We start from the raw sequence: 20,226 nt of genomic DNA on the forward strand, positions 1-20,226 counted from the left end.
GGAATAGGATGGAAAATGAATCCCAACTCACTTCCAAATCAGTTCCTGCCAACGTTGCTCCCCTGAGGTTACAGTTCTTTAGTTTGGCGTTTCTCAGCGTTGCAACTCGGAGGTTCATTCCTGTCATCTGACTGCCCTCCATGGCCACTTCTTTCAGGCTGGCACCTGGAACACACACAGAAAGGAGTTCTGTGAGGAAAACCAGTCAGAAACACAGTAGCTGCACACTGGTGCTGCCTCAGAGCTGTGTGAATTGGAGGAGGACAAGGGGATTTGGGGCTGAGATGGTCACAGACTCAGTGCAGCCCTTGTGGGCCCTTCTCAGGGTTGGACAAACCACAGCTGGACCTTTTCTGGGCCATAGAAATGTACAAACACAGGCTTCAGCTTAACAGGTCAGCCCTCTCCAGGCTGGCACAGCACAGGCTGGCACGGGCCAGGTTGCAGTGGCTCAGATTGGCCACCTTGAAGTTGATGCAGCAAAGATCCAGGTGGGAAAGATCTGCTCCACTGAAAGTGAGACCCTGGAAATCCCAAGGAATAAACACCCCAAAAAGGTTACAGAATGGAAGGGGTAGGTCTGGACACAAAGTTATCATCATTGTGTAGATAGGTGTGCATTAATATTTACAGTGTATAAATATCTAGGTATAAATATATGAATAGAAATGTATTAAAATATATCCTGTCTATAAATATAGACAGATACAAGATAGATACAGACACACACAGGTCCTGGGAGGAGCTGAAGACACCCCACCAGGGAAGGGGGCTTCTAAAAAGGAGGGAGAGGGACTTTTGATATGGGCCTGGAGGGACAGGACAAGGGGCAATGATTTTTCAACTAAAAGAGAGCAGGGTTAGATGGGAGACTGGGAAGAAATCCTTCCCTGGAAGGGTAGGGACAGGCAGGGATGGAATTCCCAGAGAAGCTGTGGCTGCCCCTGGATCCCTGCAAGTGTCCAAGGACAGCTTGGATCAACCTGCTCTAGTGGAAGGTGTCCCTGCCCATGGCAGGGGGTGGAATGAGAAGACCTTTAAGGTCCCTTCCAACCCAAACCAGTCCATGATTCTATATAGACAAATACACACAAGACCATTTATTTTACTACTTCAGACTAATGAAATCTAAATGCAAAGCTCTCAAAAATTGTCCTTGGTTCATTTTATATTTAAACAAATGTAAGGGGGGTACTTTTGAATTAGATGATCAATGGAGCATAGAGGCGTGAGAAAGGAATCATATTAGGATGTGAAACCAGCCAGAGTATGGTACAATGTAACTTCATGGCACAAGCGAATTGTAAGGTCCATTGTGCTTTTTAGCAAGTCAGCCTGATATCCCCTATTATCAGAGCTGAGTTCTTCCTTGGTTTGGCTACATATTGCAAGATAGATACATCTACCCTTGAAACACAGTGGGAGAGGTCATCCATAGGGGTGAGAAAGATGATGATGGGAGGAAGATTCTGTGGGCAGGGGTCGCTGGCCCCTTGCCCTACAGCAGGGCATGCACAGACTGTTGCTATCAGGTGATGAACAGGCGGGGTTTGGCTGCCACTCAGGCATCACCTTATACTGGGTACTGGCCCTACGTGGTGTAATGTGGAGCTGATAAAATGGGGTGTCAGGACTGCTGGGGTGAGCGATCCTCATCCTGCCATGGAGACTGTGTTGCTTTTTTTTTTTTTAAAGTGAGATAAAAAGCACTTCTACAATTTCATACTAAAAAACCTTCATGGATAAGAAGCAGTATAAACACAGCATAATGCAAGATGCATGGATCAATGTTGTGGAACAACTTAGTAGTGCCCCTGGCACCTGCTTGGATACAGAGATAACCCAGAAGTGAAGACTAAATGCAGCCACAGCAGCAGCTGCAACCAGCAGAATTCCCTCTCCTGAGAAAACCTATTTTTATAAATTATTCCTGTTCTTAAATACAAAGAATAGAAAAAAACCCTATTATCAAGACCTATAGAGGCCATTTAGCTGCTGTAATGATCTACCCCATCAAACCTGAGACAAAAGCCATGTACCTCCCATACAGAATCATAGGCTGAATTTAGTTTTGAAGCCCCCCCTCCAGAAGGTTGGGATGTGCCAGATCACTCAACAAACAACCCCACAGTATCCTAACAAACCCTAATGGGATGCAGGATCCAGCTCAGTGTAACTGCATGACCCTCATAGACCTTTTGCACAGGAGAGCAACAACTCACATGCCTCACATGCACTCCCCAGCCCACCCCAAATGTACAGGGGTGGCTTCACTGTACCCACAGCATTCTCTTGATCTGGTTCCACAGGGATGAGAGTGTGATCTCTGAACTGCAGTCTGATTTTGCTGTCTATTTTTGGCAATTTCCCACCTAAGAAAAATAAATCCTCCTTCGAAAGGAAGAAAACCAGACAAACGGTTAAACTGAGCCCCCCTGTGCTCTCCCCACTCTCTCAAGGCTGGACTGTTTGTTAAGCTATGTTTCAACACCCACATGTCCTCAAACTTGTTGTGGAGGGGGCAAGGAGAAAGAGATTTTTTAATTCTCTCCCCTTTCCTGTCTGCAAATAACTATAATAAATAGCAAGCTAGAGCCCAGGGAAAACTGCTACCAGTTAAATGCTCTCGGGATACAGTTTATCACAGCTGCCAGTTCCAGTCTAGGATAATCTTTATTCCACTCTAAGGGAGTGTCATCTCTCCCACCAGACACGGGGAGCAAACACACACGTGGGGCCTCACGGCACATGAAGCTGATGCTGGGCTGTGATCTGGCAGAGTTCAGGCACACGGTGTGACTCTCGGGGTCGGTGCTGTGCCGGGCAAAGGCTTGGACTCGACGCTCCTCGTGGGTCCCTTCCACCTCAGCCTGTTCTGTGACGGTGCGATGAGTTCCCTCTCTTCCAACACTTTTGTTCTTTTTAGGGCTCCTCGCTGCCCGGGGCCCGGAGCCCGCCTCCCGCGCGCCTGCTTCCCTGCCCGTTTTGGCGGCCGCAGCCGGGCGCTGAGTGCCCGCTCCCCGGGCGGGCCCGGCCGCTGCTCCAGGAGTGGGGGGGCAGCGGCGGCGCCTCGAGGATTCCCGGGATTCCCTGGCCGGTTTCCAGGCAACGCTCCCCGCGCGCTCCTCGCTCCAGGGCCGAAGGTGCGCAGCCAATGGGAGGCGGCGGAGTGGGCGGGGCGAGGCGGGGCTTGGGCGGGGCGGGGGCGGGGCCGAGAGGGGCGGTTGGTGGGGTTTGGGTGGGAGCGGGCGGGGCGGGGCCGGGAGCGGGAGCGCTGCCGCTGAGCGGCCCCCGGGCAGAGACCCCGGGCAGCGGCCCCGAGACCCCCGGCGAGTGGCCCCCGGTGCGCGGCCCCGGGGGAGGGACCCCCCGTGCGCGGCCCCCGGCGAGTGGCCGCTGGTGAGCGATCCCCGGTGAGCGACGCCCAGTAAGTGACACCCGGTGAGCGACCCGCGGGGGAGAAAGCCCGGTAAGTGACACCTGCGGACGGACCCCGGTGAATGACCCGCGGTGAACAACCCCTGGCAAGTGACCCCCGGGGAGGGACCCCCGGTGCGCGGCCCCCGGGGGTGTCGGGCCGGGGCTGGGCGCGTTCCTTCCCCGTGCAGAGCCGAGCGGGGCCGTGGCGGGAGCGGGGCCGGAGCGGAGCCGGCCGGGGGGGCAGAGGGGAGCCCTGAGCCGCCTTCTGCCGAGGGGGCTCCTGGAAAGGAGCCTGCGCTGGGAGGAGCGGGGGAATGGCCCGAGGCTGAGGCAGGGGAGCTTCAGGTCAGCTCCTGGACAAAGGTTTCTCGCTGTGTTTTTCGGGGGGGCTCGGGCACTGCAATGGGTTGCCCAGGCGGAGCCAGCACCCCGGCAGGTGTTTCAGAGGCGCCTGCATCTGGCCATGGCTGACATGCTTTAGTGGTTTGGGGGTTGCTGGGGCAGTGCTGGGCTGACAGTTGGACTTGATGGAATCATGGAACGTGCTGAGCTGGGAGGGTCCCACCAGCACCGTGGAGTCCAGCTCCTGAGTTTTAGGCACCACTAAAGGAACTGAATCTGGATCGAGCTGTTTGGCTCCAAAAACTCTTCTGCCCCTAGTCTGCACTGCCAAGTGAAACAAAACAGACCGTGCAAAATAGAGGCCTGTGTTCCCCCCAAAGGGAAGGCAGGCAGTTACAAACCGGGAGAATAAAGCAAAGCTCAGAGCTTACATTCATGGTCCCCACAGTTGTATGACTCATCAAACCAGTCCACTGTTACCCATGTAGAACTCTCATCAGGAACCCCAAACTTTCTTGTGTGTATTTGTATAGATATGTATAGATATGTATAGGTAGATAGATATACATACATAGATATGTATAGGTCTATATTTGTGTGTATCTCTGTAAGATTCTGTATCTTTGGATGTGATATTGGCATGCTATTGTTGTGTGGCAACAAGTGGACTTAAAAGGTTGCAACACTTTAGGAGATCACCTTTCTGCTTGTGGGTCCAATTTTTTAAAGAAGGTAATAAGAAAAGAACTCTTTAGCCAAATATAACTTTAGACATTAATCAGAGCAAATGTATTGATTTTTATTTCCAATTGTACAACAAGTCATTCAACTGTTTGCATACTGCAAAGCTGGGTTGGAAACTTCTCCCTCAGAAATAAGAAAAACTGTTTTCCAAGGCTGTTACTGACAGCCATGGCAGAGTTTCCAATAACAACTCCCCATTCTTGAAATGCAAAACCTGAAAACTGAAACAAGCGTTAACCTGGAATTCTTGTTGCCAGCACTGATCTGGACAGAAGTTATTAGAGAGTGGAGCAAAGCTAGCACCACAAACCACCTTGGGCTCTGCATTTGTTGGTCATGGCAACAAAGTTTTGCTTTTCAACCCATCTGCTAAGGAAACCTTGCCAGAACTGTGAGCTTATAACACTACTTTTCTTAAGAAGTTAGGAGGCCTTAATCCAGTGTACACAGATGAGACCCTGAAATAGGAGAGAGGCCAGTTGCTGATGATCAGTGCAGATGAGGAATCAGCTCTGCTGAGTAGGCTTCAAGCTTTGTGATTTTTACAAGTGGACTATTTCAAATCTGTTGTAGAAGAAACAGTCTTTTCTGTTTGATCAACTTTCCACTTTCAGAATACTGGAGTTTATCCCTAAAATTCAGCCTGTAGTTTCAAAAGATAAAAATCCTTCGAGGAAACCTTTCAACCTCAGTAGCCAATTGCAATGTGCCCAGGGAAGTTCAGCAACAGCACCATTCATTAAATGAACTGTTCTGGACCAGCCATCCCAGAGAGATTGAGCTCCAGTGCCAAACCCCATAGAGTGCCAAGTGCCATAAGAGCTGATTGTTGGCTTTGCTGAGATTCTCTCTGGTTTCATTGGGTGTAGCTGGCACATCTGGAGCAAAAGGTCTGGGCAAAAGTACATCCTTAGAAGGGTCCAGTAAAAATCATGTCACAAGATTAGCAATTTCTCTAATTGAGGAAGGCAATTAGATGCAGGAATGTATTTTTCTACCTCCTCTTTCCACACTGCTGCTGTGTTCCTTCATCATGCCCTGTGAGCAGACCCAGTGCTCTGTGATTGACGCCATAAGGGACTTGATAACAGGGAACAAACACCTCAGAGACAAAAGGTGCCACCACAGAAAGCTCTTGCTGCCCAAGAAGTGCCCAGGCTACCCCAACGACAGCACCTAAAGCCAAAGGATCCAGACTATCTTTCCTGGTGGAAAGAGCTGCTGTTCCCTTTTTTCAGCCCTGCGCTGCAATGGCCAAACTGACTCTCCAAATTGCATCCAGCTGAAGATTCCTGCCAGACAAAAGGTCCAACCACAGAAAGGTCTTGCTGCCCAAGAAGCGACCAGTCTTTCGCACACAGTGCACGTCAAAGCCAAAGCTTCCAGACTTTCATTCCTTAGGGAAAGAGCTGCTGTTCTCTTTTTTCAGCCCTGCGCTGCAGTGGCCGGTCCTACCTCCTGGAAAATTGAATCCAAATGAATATTCCTGCCAGACAAAAGGTGCCACCACAGAAAGGTCTTACTACCCAAGAAATACCCAGGCTGCCCCAAAAACTGCACCTCAAAGCCAAAGGTTCCAGCCTTTTTTTCCTGGTGGAAAGAGCTGCTGTTCCCTTTTTTCAGCCCTGCGCTACATTGTCCCGTGCGACCTCCTGAAAAATTGAATCCAAATGAAGATTCCTGCCAGAAAAAAAGGTGCCACAACAGACAACTCTTCCTACCCAAGAAGTGCCCAGGCTGAACCAACTACACCTGAAGCCAAAGGATCCAGACTTTTTTTCCTTAGGGAAAGAGCTGCTGTTCACATTTTTCTGCCCTACGCTGCAATGGGCGGTCTCACCTCCTGGAAAATTGAATCCAACTAAAGATTCCTGCCAGACAAACGGTGCCACCACAGAAAACTCATCCTGCCCAAGAAGTACCCAGGCTGCACCAACTACACCTGAAGCCAAAGATTCCAGACTTTTTTTCCTGGTGGAAAGAGCTGCTGTTCCCTTTTTTCTGCCCTGCGCTGCAATGGCTGGTCCCACCTCCTGAAAATTTACTCCAACTGAAGATTCCTGCCAGACAAAAGGTGCCACTACAGAAAGATCTTGTTCCCCAAGAAGTGCCCAGGCTGCCTCACAAACTGCAGCTGAAGCCAACGGATCCAACCTTTTTTTCCTGGTGGAAAGAGCTGCTGTTCCCTCTTTTCAGCCCTACACTGCGATGGCGTGTCCCACCACTTAAAAATTTGAATCCAACTGAATATTCCTGCCAGACAAAAGGTGCCACCACAGAAAACTCTTTCTGCCCAAGAAGTGCCCAGGCTCCCCCAAAAACTGCACCTGAAACCAAAGGATCCAGACTTTTTTTCTTGCTGGAAAGAGCTGCTGTTCCCTTTTTTTATACCCTGCTCTGCAGTGGCCGGTCCCACCTTTTAAAAAACTGAATCCACCTGAAGATTCCTGCCAGACAAAAGGTGCCACCACAGAAACCTCTTGCTGCCCAAGAAGTGCCCAGGCTGCACAAACTAAACCCGAAGCCAAAGGATCCTGCCTTTTTTTCTTGGTGGAAAGAGCTGCTGTTCCCTTTTTCAGCCCTGTGTTGCAATGGCCGGTCCCACCTTTTAAAAAATTGTATCCGAATGAATATTCTTACAGACAAAGGGTGCCACCACATAAAGCTCTTTGCTGCCCAAAAAGTGCCCAGGCTGCCCCACCAACTGCACCTCAAAACAAAAGGATCCAGACTTTTTTCCTGGTGGAAAGAGCTGCTGTTCCCTTTTTTAAACCCCGCGCTGCAGTGGCCGGTCCCACCTCCTGAAAAATTTACTCCAACTGAAGATTCCTGCCAGACTGAAGGTGCCACCACAGAAAGTTCTTCCTGCCCAAGAAGTGCCCAGGCTGCCCCAGCAACTGCAGCTGAAGGCAAAGGTTCCAGACTTTTTTTCTTGGTAGAAAGAGCTGCTGTTCCCTTTTTTCAGCCCTGCTCTGAAATGGCTCCTCTGACATCCTGGAGAATTTAATGTAAATGAAGATTCCTGCCAGATAAAAGTTCCAACAGAGAAAGCTCTTTGCTGCCCAAGAAGTGCCCAGGCTGTCCCACCGACTGCACCTCAAAACCAAAGGATCCAGACTTTTTTCCTGGAGGAAAGAGCTGGGTTCCCTTTTTTCAGACCTGCGCTGCAATGGCGGGTCCGACCTCCTGAAAAATTTACTCCAAATGAAGATTCCTGCCAGACAAAAGGTGCCACCACAGATAACTCTTCCTGCCCAAGAAGTGCCCAGGCTGCCGTACAAACTGCACCTGAAACCAAAGCTTCCAGACTTTTTTTCCTGGTGGAAAGAACTGCTGTTCCCTTTTTTCAGCCCTGCTCTGCATTGGCCAGTCACACCTCCTAGAATATGGAATCCAAATGAAGAGTCCTCCGAAAAAATGGTGCCACTACAGGAATTTCTTGCTGCCCAAGAAGTGCCCAGGCTGCCCCACCAACTGCACCTCAAAACCAAAGGATCCAGACTTTTTTTCTGATGGAAAGAGCTGCTGTTCCCTTTTTTCAGCCCTTTACTACAATGTCCGGTCCCACCTCCTGAAAAATTTACTCCAGCTGAAGATTCCTGCCAGACAAAAGGTGCCACCACAGAAAGCTCTTCCTGCCCAAGAAATGCCCAGGCTACCCCACCAAATACACCTGAAGCCAAAGGATCCAGACTTTTTTTTCTTTAGGGAAAGAGCTGCTGTTCCCTTTTTACAGTCCTGCGCTGCAATGGCCGGTCCCACCTCCTGAAAAATTCATTCCAACTGGGGATTCCTGCCAGACAAAAGGTACCACCACAGAAAGGTCTTCCTGCCCAAGAAGTGCCCATGCTGCCCCAAAAACTGCACCTGAAACCAAAGGATCCAGACTTTTTTTCCTGGTGGAAAGAGCTGCTATTCCCTTTTTTCAGCCCTGCTCTGCAATGACTAGTGCCACCTCCTGTAAAATTGAATCCAACTGAAGATTCCTGCCAGACAAAAGGTGCCACCACAGAAACTCTTCCTGCCCAAGAAGTACCCAGGCTGTACAAACTAAACCAGAAGCCAAAGGATCCTGCCTTTTTTTCCTGGTGGAAAGAGCTGCTGTTCCCTTTTTTCAGTCCTGCGCTGCAATGGCCGGTCCCACCTCCTGGAAAATTTATTGTAAATTAAGATTCCTGCCAGACAAAAGGTGCCACCACAGAAAACTCATCTAGCCCAAGAAGTGCTAAGCCTGCCCCAACAACTGCATCGCAAGCCAAAGGATCCAGACTCTTTTTCCTGGTGGAAAGAGCTGCTGGTCCCTTTTTTTCAGCCCTGCGGCTGCAATGGCCGGTCCCACCTCCTGAAAAATTCATTCCAACTGGAGATTCCTGCCAGACAAAAGGTGCCACCACAGAAAGTTCTTCCTGCCCAAGAAGTGCCCAGGCTGCCCCAAAAACTGCTCATGAAAGCAAAGGATCCAGACTTTTTTTCCTGGTGGAAAGAGCTGCTGTTCCCTTTTTTCAGTTTTGCCTGCAATCGGCCGTCAGACATCCTGGCGAATTTAATGTAAATGAAGATTCCTGCCAGACAAAAGGTGCCACCACAGAAAACTCTTGCTGCCCAAGAAGTGCCCAGGCTGCCCAACCAACTGCACCTCAAAGCCAAAGGATCCAGACATTTTTCTTGGTGGAAAGAGCTGTTGTTCCCTTTTTTCAGCCCTGCGCTGCAATGGCCGGTCCCACCTCCTGAAAAATTGAATCCAACTGAATATTCCTGCCCGACAAAATTTGCCAACACAGAAAGTTCTTCCTTCCCAAGAAGTACCCAGGCTGCACCAACTAAACCTGAAGCCAAAGGATCCAGCCTTTTTTTCCTGGTGGAAAGACCTGCTGTTCCCTTTTTTCAGCCTTTTGCTGCAATGGCCGGTCCCACCTCCTAAAAAATTCATTCGAAGTGGAGATTCCTGCCAGACAAAAGGTGCCACCCCAGAAAACTCTTCCTGCCCAAGAAGTGCCCAGGCTGCACAAACTACACCTGAAGCCAATGGATCCAGACTTTTTTTCTTGGTGGAAAGAGCTGCTGTTCCCTTTTTTCAGCCCTTTGCTGCAATGGCGGGTCCAACCTCCTGAAAAATTTACTCCAACTGAAGATTCCTGCCAGACAAAAGGTGCCACCACAGAAAGTTCTTCCTGCCCAAGAAATGCCCAGGCTGCCCCAAAAACTGCACCTGAAACCAAAGGATCCAGACTTTTTTTCCTGGAGGAAAGAGCTGCTGTTCCCTTTTTTCAGCCCTGCTCTGCAATGGCCGGTCCCACCTTTTAAAAAATTGAATCCAACTGAAGATTCCTGCCAGACAAAAGGTGCTACCACAGAAGTCTCTTCCTGCCCAAGAAGTGACCACGCTACCCAAAAATTTCACCTGAAGCCAAAGCTTCCAGCCTTTTTTTCCTGGTGGAAAGAGCTGCTGTTCCCTTTTTTCAGGCCTGCGCTGCAATGACCGGTCCCACCTCCTGAAAACTTAACTCCAAATGAAGATTCCTGCCAGACAAAAGGTGCCACCACAGAAAACACTTCCTGCCCAAGAAGTGCCCAGACTGCCCCACAAACTGCACCTGAAACCAAAGGTTCCAGACTTTTTTTCGTGGAGGAAAGAGCTGCTGTTCCATTTTTTCAGCCCTGCGCTGCAATAGCAGGTCCCACCTCCTGGAAAATTGAATCCAAATGAAGATTCCTCCTAGATAAAAGGTGCCACCACAAGAATCTCTTGCTGCCCAAGAAGTGCCCAGGCTGCCCCACCAACTACACCTCAAAGCCAAAGCTTCCAACCTTTTTTTCCAGGTGGAACGAGCTGCTATTCCCTTTTCTCAGGCCTGCGCTGCAATGGCCTGTTCCACCTCCTGAAAAATTTAATCCAGATGAAGATTTGTGCCAGACAAAAGGTGCCACCACAGAAAACTCTTCCTGCTCAAGAAGTGCCCAGGCTGCCCAACAACTGCACCTGAAGCCACAGCTTCCAGATTTTTTTTCCTGGTAGAAAAGAGCTGCTGTTCCCTTTTTTCTGCCCTGCTATGCAATGGCCGGTCCCACCTCCTGGGCAATTGAATCCAAATGAAGATTCCTGCCAGATAAAAAGGTGCCACCACAGAAAGTTCTTCCTGCCCAAGAACTGCCCAGGCTACACCACGAACTGCACCTCAAATCCACAGCTTCCAGCCTTTTTTTTCCTGGTGGAAAGAGCTGCTGTTCCCTTTTTTCAGGCCTGCGCTGCAATGACCGGTCCCAACTCCCGAAAAGTTTACTCCAAATGAAGATTCCTGCCAGAAAAAAAGGTGCCACCGCAGAAAACTCTTCCTTCCCAAGAAGTCCCCAGGCTGCCCCACAAACTGCACCTGAAGCCAAAGCTTCCAGACTTTTTTTCCTGGTGGAAAGAGCTGCTGTTCCCTTTTTTCAGCCCAGCGCTGCAATGGCCGGTCCCACCTCCTGGAAAATTTACTCCAGCTGAAGATTCCTGCCAGACAAAAGGTACCACCACAGAAAAGTTTTCCTACCTAAGAATTGCCCAGGCTGCAAAAACTACACCTGAAGCCAAAGCTTCCAGACTTTTTTTCCTGGTGGAAAGAGCTGCTGTTCCCTTTTTTCTGCCATGCTCTGCAATGGCCGGTCCCACCTCATGAAAAATTGAATTCAACTGAAGATTCCCACGAGACAAAAGGTGCCACCACAGAAAACTCTTGCTGCCCAAGAAGTGCCCAGGCTGCCCAACAACTGCACCTGAAGCCAAAGGTTCCAGACTTTTATTCCTGGTGAAAAGAGCTGCTGTTCCCTATTTTCTGTCCTGCGCTGCAATGGCTGGTCCCACCTCCCGAAAACTTTACTCCAAATGAAGATTCCTTCCAGAAAAAAGGTGCCACCACAGAAAGCTCTTTGCTGCCCAAGAAGTCCCCAGGCTGCCCCACAAACTGCACCTGAAAACCAAAGGATCCAGACTTATTTTCCTGGTGGGAAAGAGCTGCAATTCCCTTTTTTCAGGCCTGCGCTGAAAGGGCTTGTCCCACCTTTTAAAAAACTGAATCCACCTGAAGATTCCTGCCAGACAAAAGGTGCCACCACAGAAAGGTCTTCCTGCCCAAGAAGTGCCCACGCTACCCAAAAATTTCACCTGAAGCCAAAGCTTCCAGCCTTTTTTTCCTGGTGGAAAGAGCTGCTGTTCCCTTTTTTCAGGCCTGCGCTGCAGTGACCGGTCCCACCTCCTGAAAACTTAACTCCAAATGAAGATTCCTGCCAGACAAAAGGTGCCACCACAGAAAACACTTCCTGCCCAAGAAGTGCCCAGGCTGCCGTACAAACTGCACCTGAAACCAAAGGTTCCAGACTTTTTTTCGTGGAGGAAAGAGCTGCTGTTCCCTTTTTTCAGCCCTGCGCTGCAATGGCAGGTCCCACCTCCTGGAAAATTGAATCCAAATGAAGATTCCTCCTAGATAAAAGGCGCCACCACAGGAATCTCTTGCTGCCCAAGAAGTGCCCAGGCTGCCCCACCAACTACACCTCAAAGCCAAAGCTTCCAGCCTTTTTTTCCAGGTGGAACGAGCTGCTATTCCCTTTTTTCAGGCCTGCGCTGCAATGGCCTGTTCCACCTCCTGAAAAATTTAATCCAGATGAAGATTTGTGCCAGACAAAAGGTGCCACCACAGAAAACTCTTCCTGCTCAAGAAGTGCCCAGGCTGCCCAACAACTGCACCTGAAGCCACAGCTTCCAGATTTTTTTTCCTGGTAGAAAAGAGCTGCTGTTCCCTTTTTTCTGCCCTGCTATGCAATGGCCGGTCCCACCTCCTGGGCAATTGAATCCAAATGAAGATTCCTGCCAGACAAAAAGGTACCACCACAGAAAGTTCTTCCTGCCCAAGAAGTGCCCAGGCTACACCACGAACTGCACCTGATGCCAAAGCTTCCAGTGTTTTTTTCCTTAGGGAAAGAGCTGCTGTTCCCTTTTTTCAGCCCAGCGCTACAATGGCCGGTCCCACCTCCTGGAAAATTTACTCCAGCTGAAGATTCCTGCCAGACAAAAGGTGCCACCACAGAAAAGTCTTCCTGCCTAAGAATTGCCCAGGCTGCAAAAACTACACCTGAAGCCAAAGCTTCCAGACTTTTTTTCCTGGTGGAAAGAGCTGCTGTTCCCTTTTTTCTGCCCTGCGCTGCAATGACCGGTCCCACCTCCCGAAAACTTTACTCCAAATGAAGATTCCTGCCAGAGAAAGGGTGCCACCACAGAAAGGTCTTTGCTCCCCAAGAAGTGCCCAGGCTGCCCAACAACTGCACCTGAAGCCAACGGTTCCAGACTTTTTTTCCTGGAGGAAAGAGCTGCTGTTCCATTTTTTCAGCCCTGCTCGGCAATTGCCGGTCCCACCTCCTGGAAAATTGGATAGAAGTGAAGATTCCTGCCAGACAAAAGGTGCTACCACAGAAAACTTTTTGCTGCCCAAGAAGTGCCCAGGCTGTCCCACCGACTGCACCTCAAAACCAAAGGATCCAGACTTTTTTCCTGGAGGAAAGAGCTGGGTTCCCTTTTTTCAGACCTGCGCTGCAATGGCGGGTCCGACCTCCTGAAAAATTTACTCCAAATGAAGATTCCTGCCAGACAAAAGGTGCCACCACAGATAACTCTTCCTGCCCAAGAAGTGCCCAGGCTGCCGTACAAACTGCACCTGAAACCAAAGCTTCCAGACTTTTTTTCCTGGTGGAAAGAACTGCTGTTCCCTTTTTTCAGCCCTGCTCTGCATTGGCCAGTCACACCTCCTAGAATATGGAATCCAAATGAAGAGTCCTCCGAAAAAATGGTGCCACTACAGGAATTTCTTGCTGCCCAAGAAGTGCCCAGGCTGCCCCACCAACTGCACCTCAAAACCAAAGGATCCAGACTTTTTTTCTGATGGAAAGAGCTGCTGTTCCCTTTTTTCAGCCCTTTACTACAATGTCCGGTCCCACCTCCTGAAAAATTTACTCCAGCTGAAGATTCCTGCCAGACAAAAGGTGCCACCACAGAAAGCTCTTCCTGCCCAAGAAATGCCCAGGCTACCCCACCAAATACACCTGAAGCCAAAGGATCCAGACTTTTTTTTCTTTAGGGAAAGAGCTGCTGTTCCCTTTTTACAGTCCTGCGCTGCAATGGCCGGTCCCACCTCCTGAAAAATTCATTCCAACTGGGGATTCCTGCCAGACAAAAGGTACCACCACAGAAAGGTCTTCCTGCCCAAGAAGTGCCCATGCTGCCCCAAAAACTGCACCTGAAACCAAAGGATCCAGACTTTTTTTCCTGGTGGAAAGAGCTGCTATTCCCTTTTTTCAGCCCTGCTCTGCAATGACTAGTGCCACCTCCTGTAAAATTGAATCCAACTGAAGATTCCTGCCAGACAAAAGGTGCCACCACAGAAACTCTTCCTGCCCAAGAAGTACCCAGGCTGTACAAACTAAACCAGAAGCCAAAGGATCCTGCCTTTTTTTCCTGGTGGAAAGAGCTGCTGTTCCCTTTTTTCAGTCCTGCGCTGCAATGGCCGGTCCCACCTCCTGGAAAATTTATTGTAAATTAAGATTCCTGCCAGACAAAAGGTGCCACCACAGAAAACTCATCTAGCCCAAGAAGTGCTAAGCCTGCCCCAACAACTGCATCGCAAGCCAAAGGATCCAGACTCTTTTTCCTGGTGGAAAGAGCTGCTGGTCCCTTTTTTTCAGCCCTGCGGCTGCAATGGCCGGTCCCACCTCCTGAAAAATTCATTCCAACTGGAGATTCCTGCCAGACAAAAGGTGCCACCACAGAAAGTTCTTCCTGCCCAAGAAGTGCCCAGGCTGCCCCAAAAACTGCTCATGAAAGCAAAGGATCCAGACTTTTTTTCCTGGTGGAAAGAGCTGCTGTTCCCTTTTTTCAGTTTTGCCTGCAATCGGCCGTCAGACATCCTGGCGAATTTAATGTAAATGAAGATTCCTGCCAGACAAAAGGTGCCACCACAGAAAACTCTTGCTGCCCAAGAAGTGCCCAGGCTGCCCAACCAACTGCACCTCAAAGCCAAAGGATCCAGACATTTTTCTTGGTGGAAAGAGCTGTTGTTCCCTTTTTTCAGCCCTGCGCTGCAATGGCCGGTCCCACCTCCTGAAAAATTGAATCCAACTGAATATTCCTGCCCGACAAAATTTGCCAACACAGAAAGTTCTTCCTTCCCAAGAAGTACCCAGGCTGCACCAACTAAACCTGAAGCCAAAGGATCCAGCCTTTTTTTCCTGGTGGAAAGACCTGCTGTTCCCTTTTTTCAGCCTTTTGCTGCAATGGCCGGTCCCACCTCCTAAAAAATTCATTCGAAGTGGAGATTCCTGCCAGACAAAAGGTGCCACCCCAGAAAACTCTTCCTGCCCAAGAAGTGCCCAGGCTGCACAAACTACACCTGAAGCCAATGGATCCAGACTTTTTTTCTTGGTGGAAAGAGCTGCTGTTCCCTTTTTTCAGCCCTTTGCTGCAATGGCGGGTCCAACCTCCTGAAAAATTTACTCCAACTGAAGATTCCTGCCAGACAAAAGGTGCCACCACAGAAAGTTCTTCCTGCCCAAGAAATGCCCAGGCTGCCCCAAAAACTGCACCTGAAACCAAAGGATCCAGACTTTTTTTCCTGGAGGAAAGAGCTGCTGTTCCCTTTTTTCAGCCCTGCTCTGCAATGGCCGGTCCCACCTTTTAAAAAATTGAATCCAACTGAAGATTCCTGCCAGACAAAAGGTGCTACCACAGAAGTCTCTTCCTGCCCAAGAAGTGACCACGCTACCCAAAAATTTCACCTGAAGCCAAAGCTTCCAGCCTTTTTTTCCTGGTGGAAAGAGCTGCTGTTCCCTTTTTTCAGGCCTGCGCTGCAATGACCGGTCCCACCTCCTGAAAACTTAACTCCAAATGAAGATTCCTGCCAGACAAAAGGTGCCACCACAGAAAACACTTCCTGCCCAAGAAGTGCCCAGACTGCCCCACAAACTGCACCTGAAACCAAAGGTTCAAGACTTTTTTTCGTGGAGGAAAGAGCTGCTGTTCCCTTTTTTCAGCCCTGCGCTGCAATAGCAGGTCCCACCTCCTGGAAAATTGAATCCAAATGAAGATTCCTCCTAGATAAAAGGTGCCACCACAAGAATCTCTTGCTGCCCAAGAAGTGCCCAGGCTGCCCCACCAACTACACCTCAAAGCCAAAGCTTCCAACCTTTTTTTCCAGGTGGAACGAGCTGCTATTCCCTTTTCTCAGGCCTGCGCTGCAATGGCCTGTTCCACCTCCTGAAAAATTTAATCCAGATGAAGATTTGTGCCAGACAAAAGGTGCCACCACAGAAAACTCTTCCTGCTCAAGAAGTGCCCAGGCTGCCCAACAACTGCACCTGAAGCCACAGCTTCCAGATTTTTTTTCCTGGTAGAAAAGAGCTGCTGTTCCCTTTTTTCTGCCCTGCTATGCAATGGCCGGTCCCACCTCCTGGGCAATTGAATCCAAATGAAGATTCCTGCCAGATAAAAAGGTGCCACCACAGAAAGTTCTTCCTGCCCAAGAACTGCCCAGGCTACACCACGAACTGCACCTCAAATCCACAGCTTCCAGCCTTTTTTTTCCTGGTGGAAAGAGCTGCTGTTCCCTTTTTTCAGGCCTGCGCTGCAATGACCGGTCCCAACTCCCGAAAAGTTTACTCCAAATGAAGATTCCTGCCAGAAAAAAAGGTGCCACCGCAGAAAACTCTTCCTTCCCAAGAAGTCCCCAGGCTGCCCCACAAACTGCACCTGAAGCCAAAGCTTCCAGACTTTTTTTCCTGGTGGAAAGAGCTGCTGTTCCCTTTTTTCAGCCCAGCGCTGCAATGGCCGGTCCCACCTCCTGGAAAATTTACTCCAGCTGAAGATTCCTGCCAGACAAAAGGTACCACCACAGAAAAGTTTTCCTACCTAAGAATTGCCCAGGCTGCAAAAACTACACCTGAAGCCAAAGCTTCCAGACTTTTTTTCCTGGTGGAAAGAGCTGCTGTTCCCTTTTTTCTGCCATGCTCTGCAATGGCCGGTCCCACCTCATGAAAAATTGAATTCAACTGAAGATTCCCACGAGACAAAAGGTGCCACCACAGAAAACTCTTGCTGCCCAAGAAGTGCCCAGGCTGCCCAACAACTGCACCTGAAGCCAAAGGTTCCAGACTTTTATTCCTGGTGAAAAGAGCTGCTGTTCCCTATTTTCTGTCCTGCGCTGCAATGGCTGGTCCCACCTCCCGAAAACTTTACTCCAAATGAAGATTCCTTCCAGAAAAAAGGTGCCACCACAGAAAGCTCTTTGCTGCCCAAGAAGTCCCCAGGCTGCCCCACAAACTGCACCTGAAAACCAAAGGATCCAGACTTATTTTCCTGGTGGGAAAGAGCTGCAATTCCCTTTTTTCAGGCCTGCGCTGAAAGGGCTTGTCCCACCTTTTAAAAAACTGAATCCACCTGAAGATTCCTGCCAGACAAAAGGTGCCACCACAGAAAGGTCTTCCTGCCCAAGAAGTGCCCACGCTACCCAAAAATTTCACCTGAAGCCAAAGCTTCCAGCCTTTTTTTCCTGGTGGAAAGAGCTGCTGTTCCCTTTTTTCAGGCCTGCGCTGCAATGACCGGTCCCACCTCCTGAAAACTTTACTCCAAATGAAGATTCCTTCCAGAAAAAAGGTGCCACCACAGGAATCTCTTGCTGCCCAAGAAGTGCCCAGGCTGCCCCACCAACTACACCTCAAAGCCAAAGCTTCCAGCCTTTTTTTCCAGGTGGAACGAGCTGCTATTCCCTTTTTTCAGGCCTGCGCTGCAATGGCCTGTTCCACCTCCTGAAAAATTTAATCCAGATGAAGATTTGTGCCAGACAAAAGGTGCCACCACAGAAAACTCTTCCTGCTCAAGAAGTGCCCAGGCTGCCCAACAACTGCACCTGAAGCCACAGCTTCCAGATTTTTTTTCCTGGTAGAAAAGAGCTGCTGTTCCCTTTTTTCTGCCCTGCTATGCAATGGCCTGTTCCACCTCCTGAAAAATTTAATCCAGATGAAGATTTGTGCCAGACAAAAGGTGCCACCACAGAAAACTCTTCCTGCCCAAGAAGTGCCCAGGCTACACCACGAACTGCACCTGATGCCAAAGCTTCCAGTGTTTTTTTCCTTAGGGAAAGAGCTGCTGTTCCCTTTTTTCAGCCCAGCGCTACAATGGCCGGTCCCACCTCCTGGAAAATTTACTCCAGCTGAAGATTCCTGCCAGACAAAAGGTGCCACCACAGAAAAGTCTTCCTGCCTAAGAATTGCCCAGGCTGCAAAAACTACACCTGAAGCCAAAGCTTCCAGACTTTTTTTCCTGGTGGAAAGAGCTGCTGTTCCCTTTTTTCTGCCCTGCGCTGCAATGACCGGTCCCACCTCCCGAAAACTTTACTCCAAATGAAGCTTCCTGCCAGAGAAAGGGTGCCACCACAGAAAGGTCTTTGCTCCCCAAGAAGTGCCCAGGCTGCCCAACAACTGCACCTGAAGCCAACGGTTCCAGACTTTTTTTCCTGGAGGAAAGAGCTGCTGTTCCATTTTTTCAGCCCTGCTCGGCAATTGCCGGTCCCACCTCCTGGAAAATTGGATAGAAGTGAAGATTCCTGCCAGACAAAAGGTGCTACCACAGAAAACTTTTTGCTGCCCAAGAAGTGCCCAGGCTGCCCCAACAACTACACCTCAAAATCAAAGGTTCCAGACTTTTTTTCCTGGTGGAAAGAGCTGCTGTTCCCTTTTTTCAGCCCTGCGCTGCAATGGTCGGTCCCTCCTTTTAAAAAATTCAATCCAAATGAATATTCCTGCCAGACAAAAGGTGCCACCACAGAAAGGTCTTCCTGCTCAAGAAGTGCCCAGGCTGCCCCACCAACTGCACCTCAAATCCACAGCTTCCAGCCTTTTTTTCCTGGTGGAAAGAGCTGCTGTTCCCTTTTTTCAGGCCTGCGCTGCAATGGCCGGTCCCACCTCCCGAAAAGTTTACTCCAAATGAAGATTCCTGCCAGAAAAAAAGGTGCCACCGCAGAAAACTCTTCCTTCCCAAGAAGTACCCAGGCTGCCCCACAAACTGCACCTCAAAGCCAAAGCTTCCAGCCTTTTTTTCCAGGTGGAACGAGCTGCTATTCCCTTTTCTCAGGCCTGCGCTGCAATGGCCTGTTCCACCTCCTGAAAAATTTAATCCAGATGAAGATTTGTGCCAGACAAAAGGTGCCACCACAGAAAACTCTTCCTGCTCAAGAAGTGCCCAGGCTGCCCAACAACTGCACCTGAAGCCACAGCTTCCAGATTTTTTTTCCTGGTAGAAAAGAGCTGCTGTTCCCTTTTTTCTGCCCTGCTATGCAATGGCCGGTCCCACCTCCTGGAAAATTGAATCCAAATGAAGATTCCTCCTAGATAAAAGGTGCCACCACAGGAATCTCTTGCTGCCCAAGAAGTGCCCAGGCTGCCCCAACAAACTGCATTTGAAGCCAAAGCTTTCAGATTTTTTTTCCCAGTAGAAAAGAGGTGCTGGTTTTTTTTTTTTCAGCCCTGGGCTGCAATGGCTTGTCCCATCTCCTGAAAAATTAACTCCAAATGAAGATTCCTGCCAGACAAAAGGTGCCACCACAGAAAACACTTCCTGCCCAAGAAGTACCCAGGCTGCCTCACAAACTGCACCTGAAACCAAAGGATCCAGACTTTTTTTCCTGGAGGAAAGAGCTGCTCTTCCCTTTTTTCAGCCCAGCGCTGCAATGGCTGGTCCCACCTCCTGGAAAATTTACTCCAGCTGAAGATTCCTGCCAGAGAAAGGGTGCCACCACAGAAAAGTTTTCCTGCCCAAGAATTGCCCAGGCTGCAAAAACTACACCTGAAGCCAAAGCTTCCAGACTTTTTTTCCTGGTGGAAAGAGCTGCTGTTCCCTTTTTTCTGCCATGCTCTGCAATGGCCGGTCCCACCTCATGAAAAATTGAATCCAACTGAAGATTCCCACGAGACAAAAGGTGCCACCACAGAAAACTCTTGCTGCCCAAGAAGTGCCCAGGCTGCCCAACAACTGCACCTGAAGCCAAAGGTTCCAGACTTTTTTTCCTGGTGAAAAGAGCTGCTGTTCCCTATTTTCTGCCCTGCGCTGCAATGGCTGGTCCCACCTCCCGAAAACTTTACTCCAAATGAAGATTCCTTCCAGAAAAAAGGTGCCACCACAGAAAGCTCTTTGCTGCCCAAGAAGTCCCCAGGCTGCCCCACAAACTGCACCTGAAAACCAAAGGATCCAGACTTATTTTCCTGGTGGGAAAGAGCTGCAATTCCCTTTTTTCAGGCCTGCGCTGAAAGGGCTTGTCCCACCTTTTAAAAAACTGAATCCACCTGAAGATTCCTGCCAGACAAAAGGTGCCACCACAGAAAGGTCTTCCTGCCCAAGAAGTGCCCACGCTACCCAAAAATTTCACCTGAAGCCAAAGCTTCCAGCCTTTTTTTCCTGGTGGAAAGAGCTGCTGTTCCCTTTTTTCAGGCCTGCGCTGCAATGACCGGTCCCACCTCCTGAAAACTTAACTCCAAATGAAGATTCCTGCCAGACAAAAGGTGCCACCACAGAAAACACTTCCTGCCCAAGAAGTGCCCAGGCTGCCGTACAAACTGCACCTGAAACCAAAGGTTCCAGACTTTTTTTCGTGGAGGAAAGAGCTGCTGTTCCCTTTTTTCAGCCCTGCGCTGCAATGGCAGGTCCCACCT

At 49.7% G+C, this 20,226-nt stretch overlaps 1 protein-coding gene across 1 annotated transcript in view; it reads right to left on the reverse strand.

The window, feature by feature from the left end:
- Positions 1–383: 383 nt before the first annotated feature.
- LOC127462734 (uncharacterized) overlaps positions 384–20,226 on the reverse strand; it is a 37,050-nt gene continuing 17,207 nt past the window's right edge. Inside the window, exons 5-10 of the mRNA XM_051771616.1 lie at positions 16,274–16,382; positions 15,392–15,496; positions 12,510–12,699; positions 10,869–10,965; positions 9,019–9,136; positions 384–524 (exon numbers count right to left, since the gene is read on the reverse strand). Coding sequence (XP_051627576.1) covers positions 384–524; positions 9,019–9,136; positions 10,869–10,965; positions 12,510–12,699; positions 15,392–15,496; positions 16,274–16,382 — 760 coding nt within the window. The remainder of the gene's footprint in view (positions 525–9,018; positions 9,137–10,868; positions 10,966–12,509; positions 12,700–15,391; positions 15,497–16,273; positions 16,383–20,226) is intronic.

This window comes from Manacus candei, unplaced genomic scaffold, assembly GCF_025592945.1.
Source record: "Manacus candei isolate 608988 ecotype Guabito, Panama unplaced genomic scaffold, ASM2559294v1 h1tg000138l, whole genome shotgun sequence".
NCBI lineage: Eukaryota > Metazoa > Chordata > Aves > Passeriformes > Pipridae > Manacus > Manacus candei.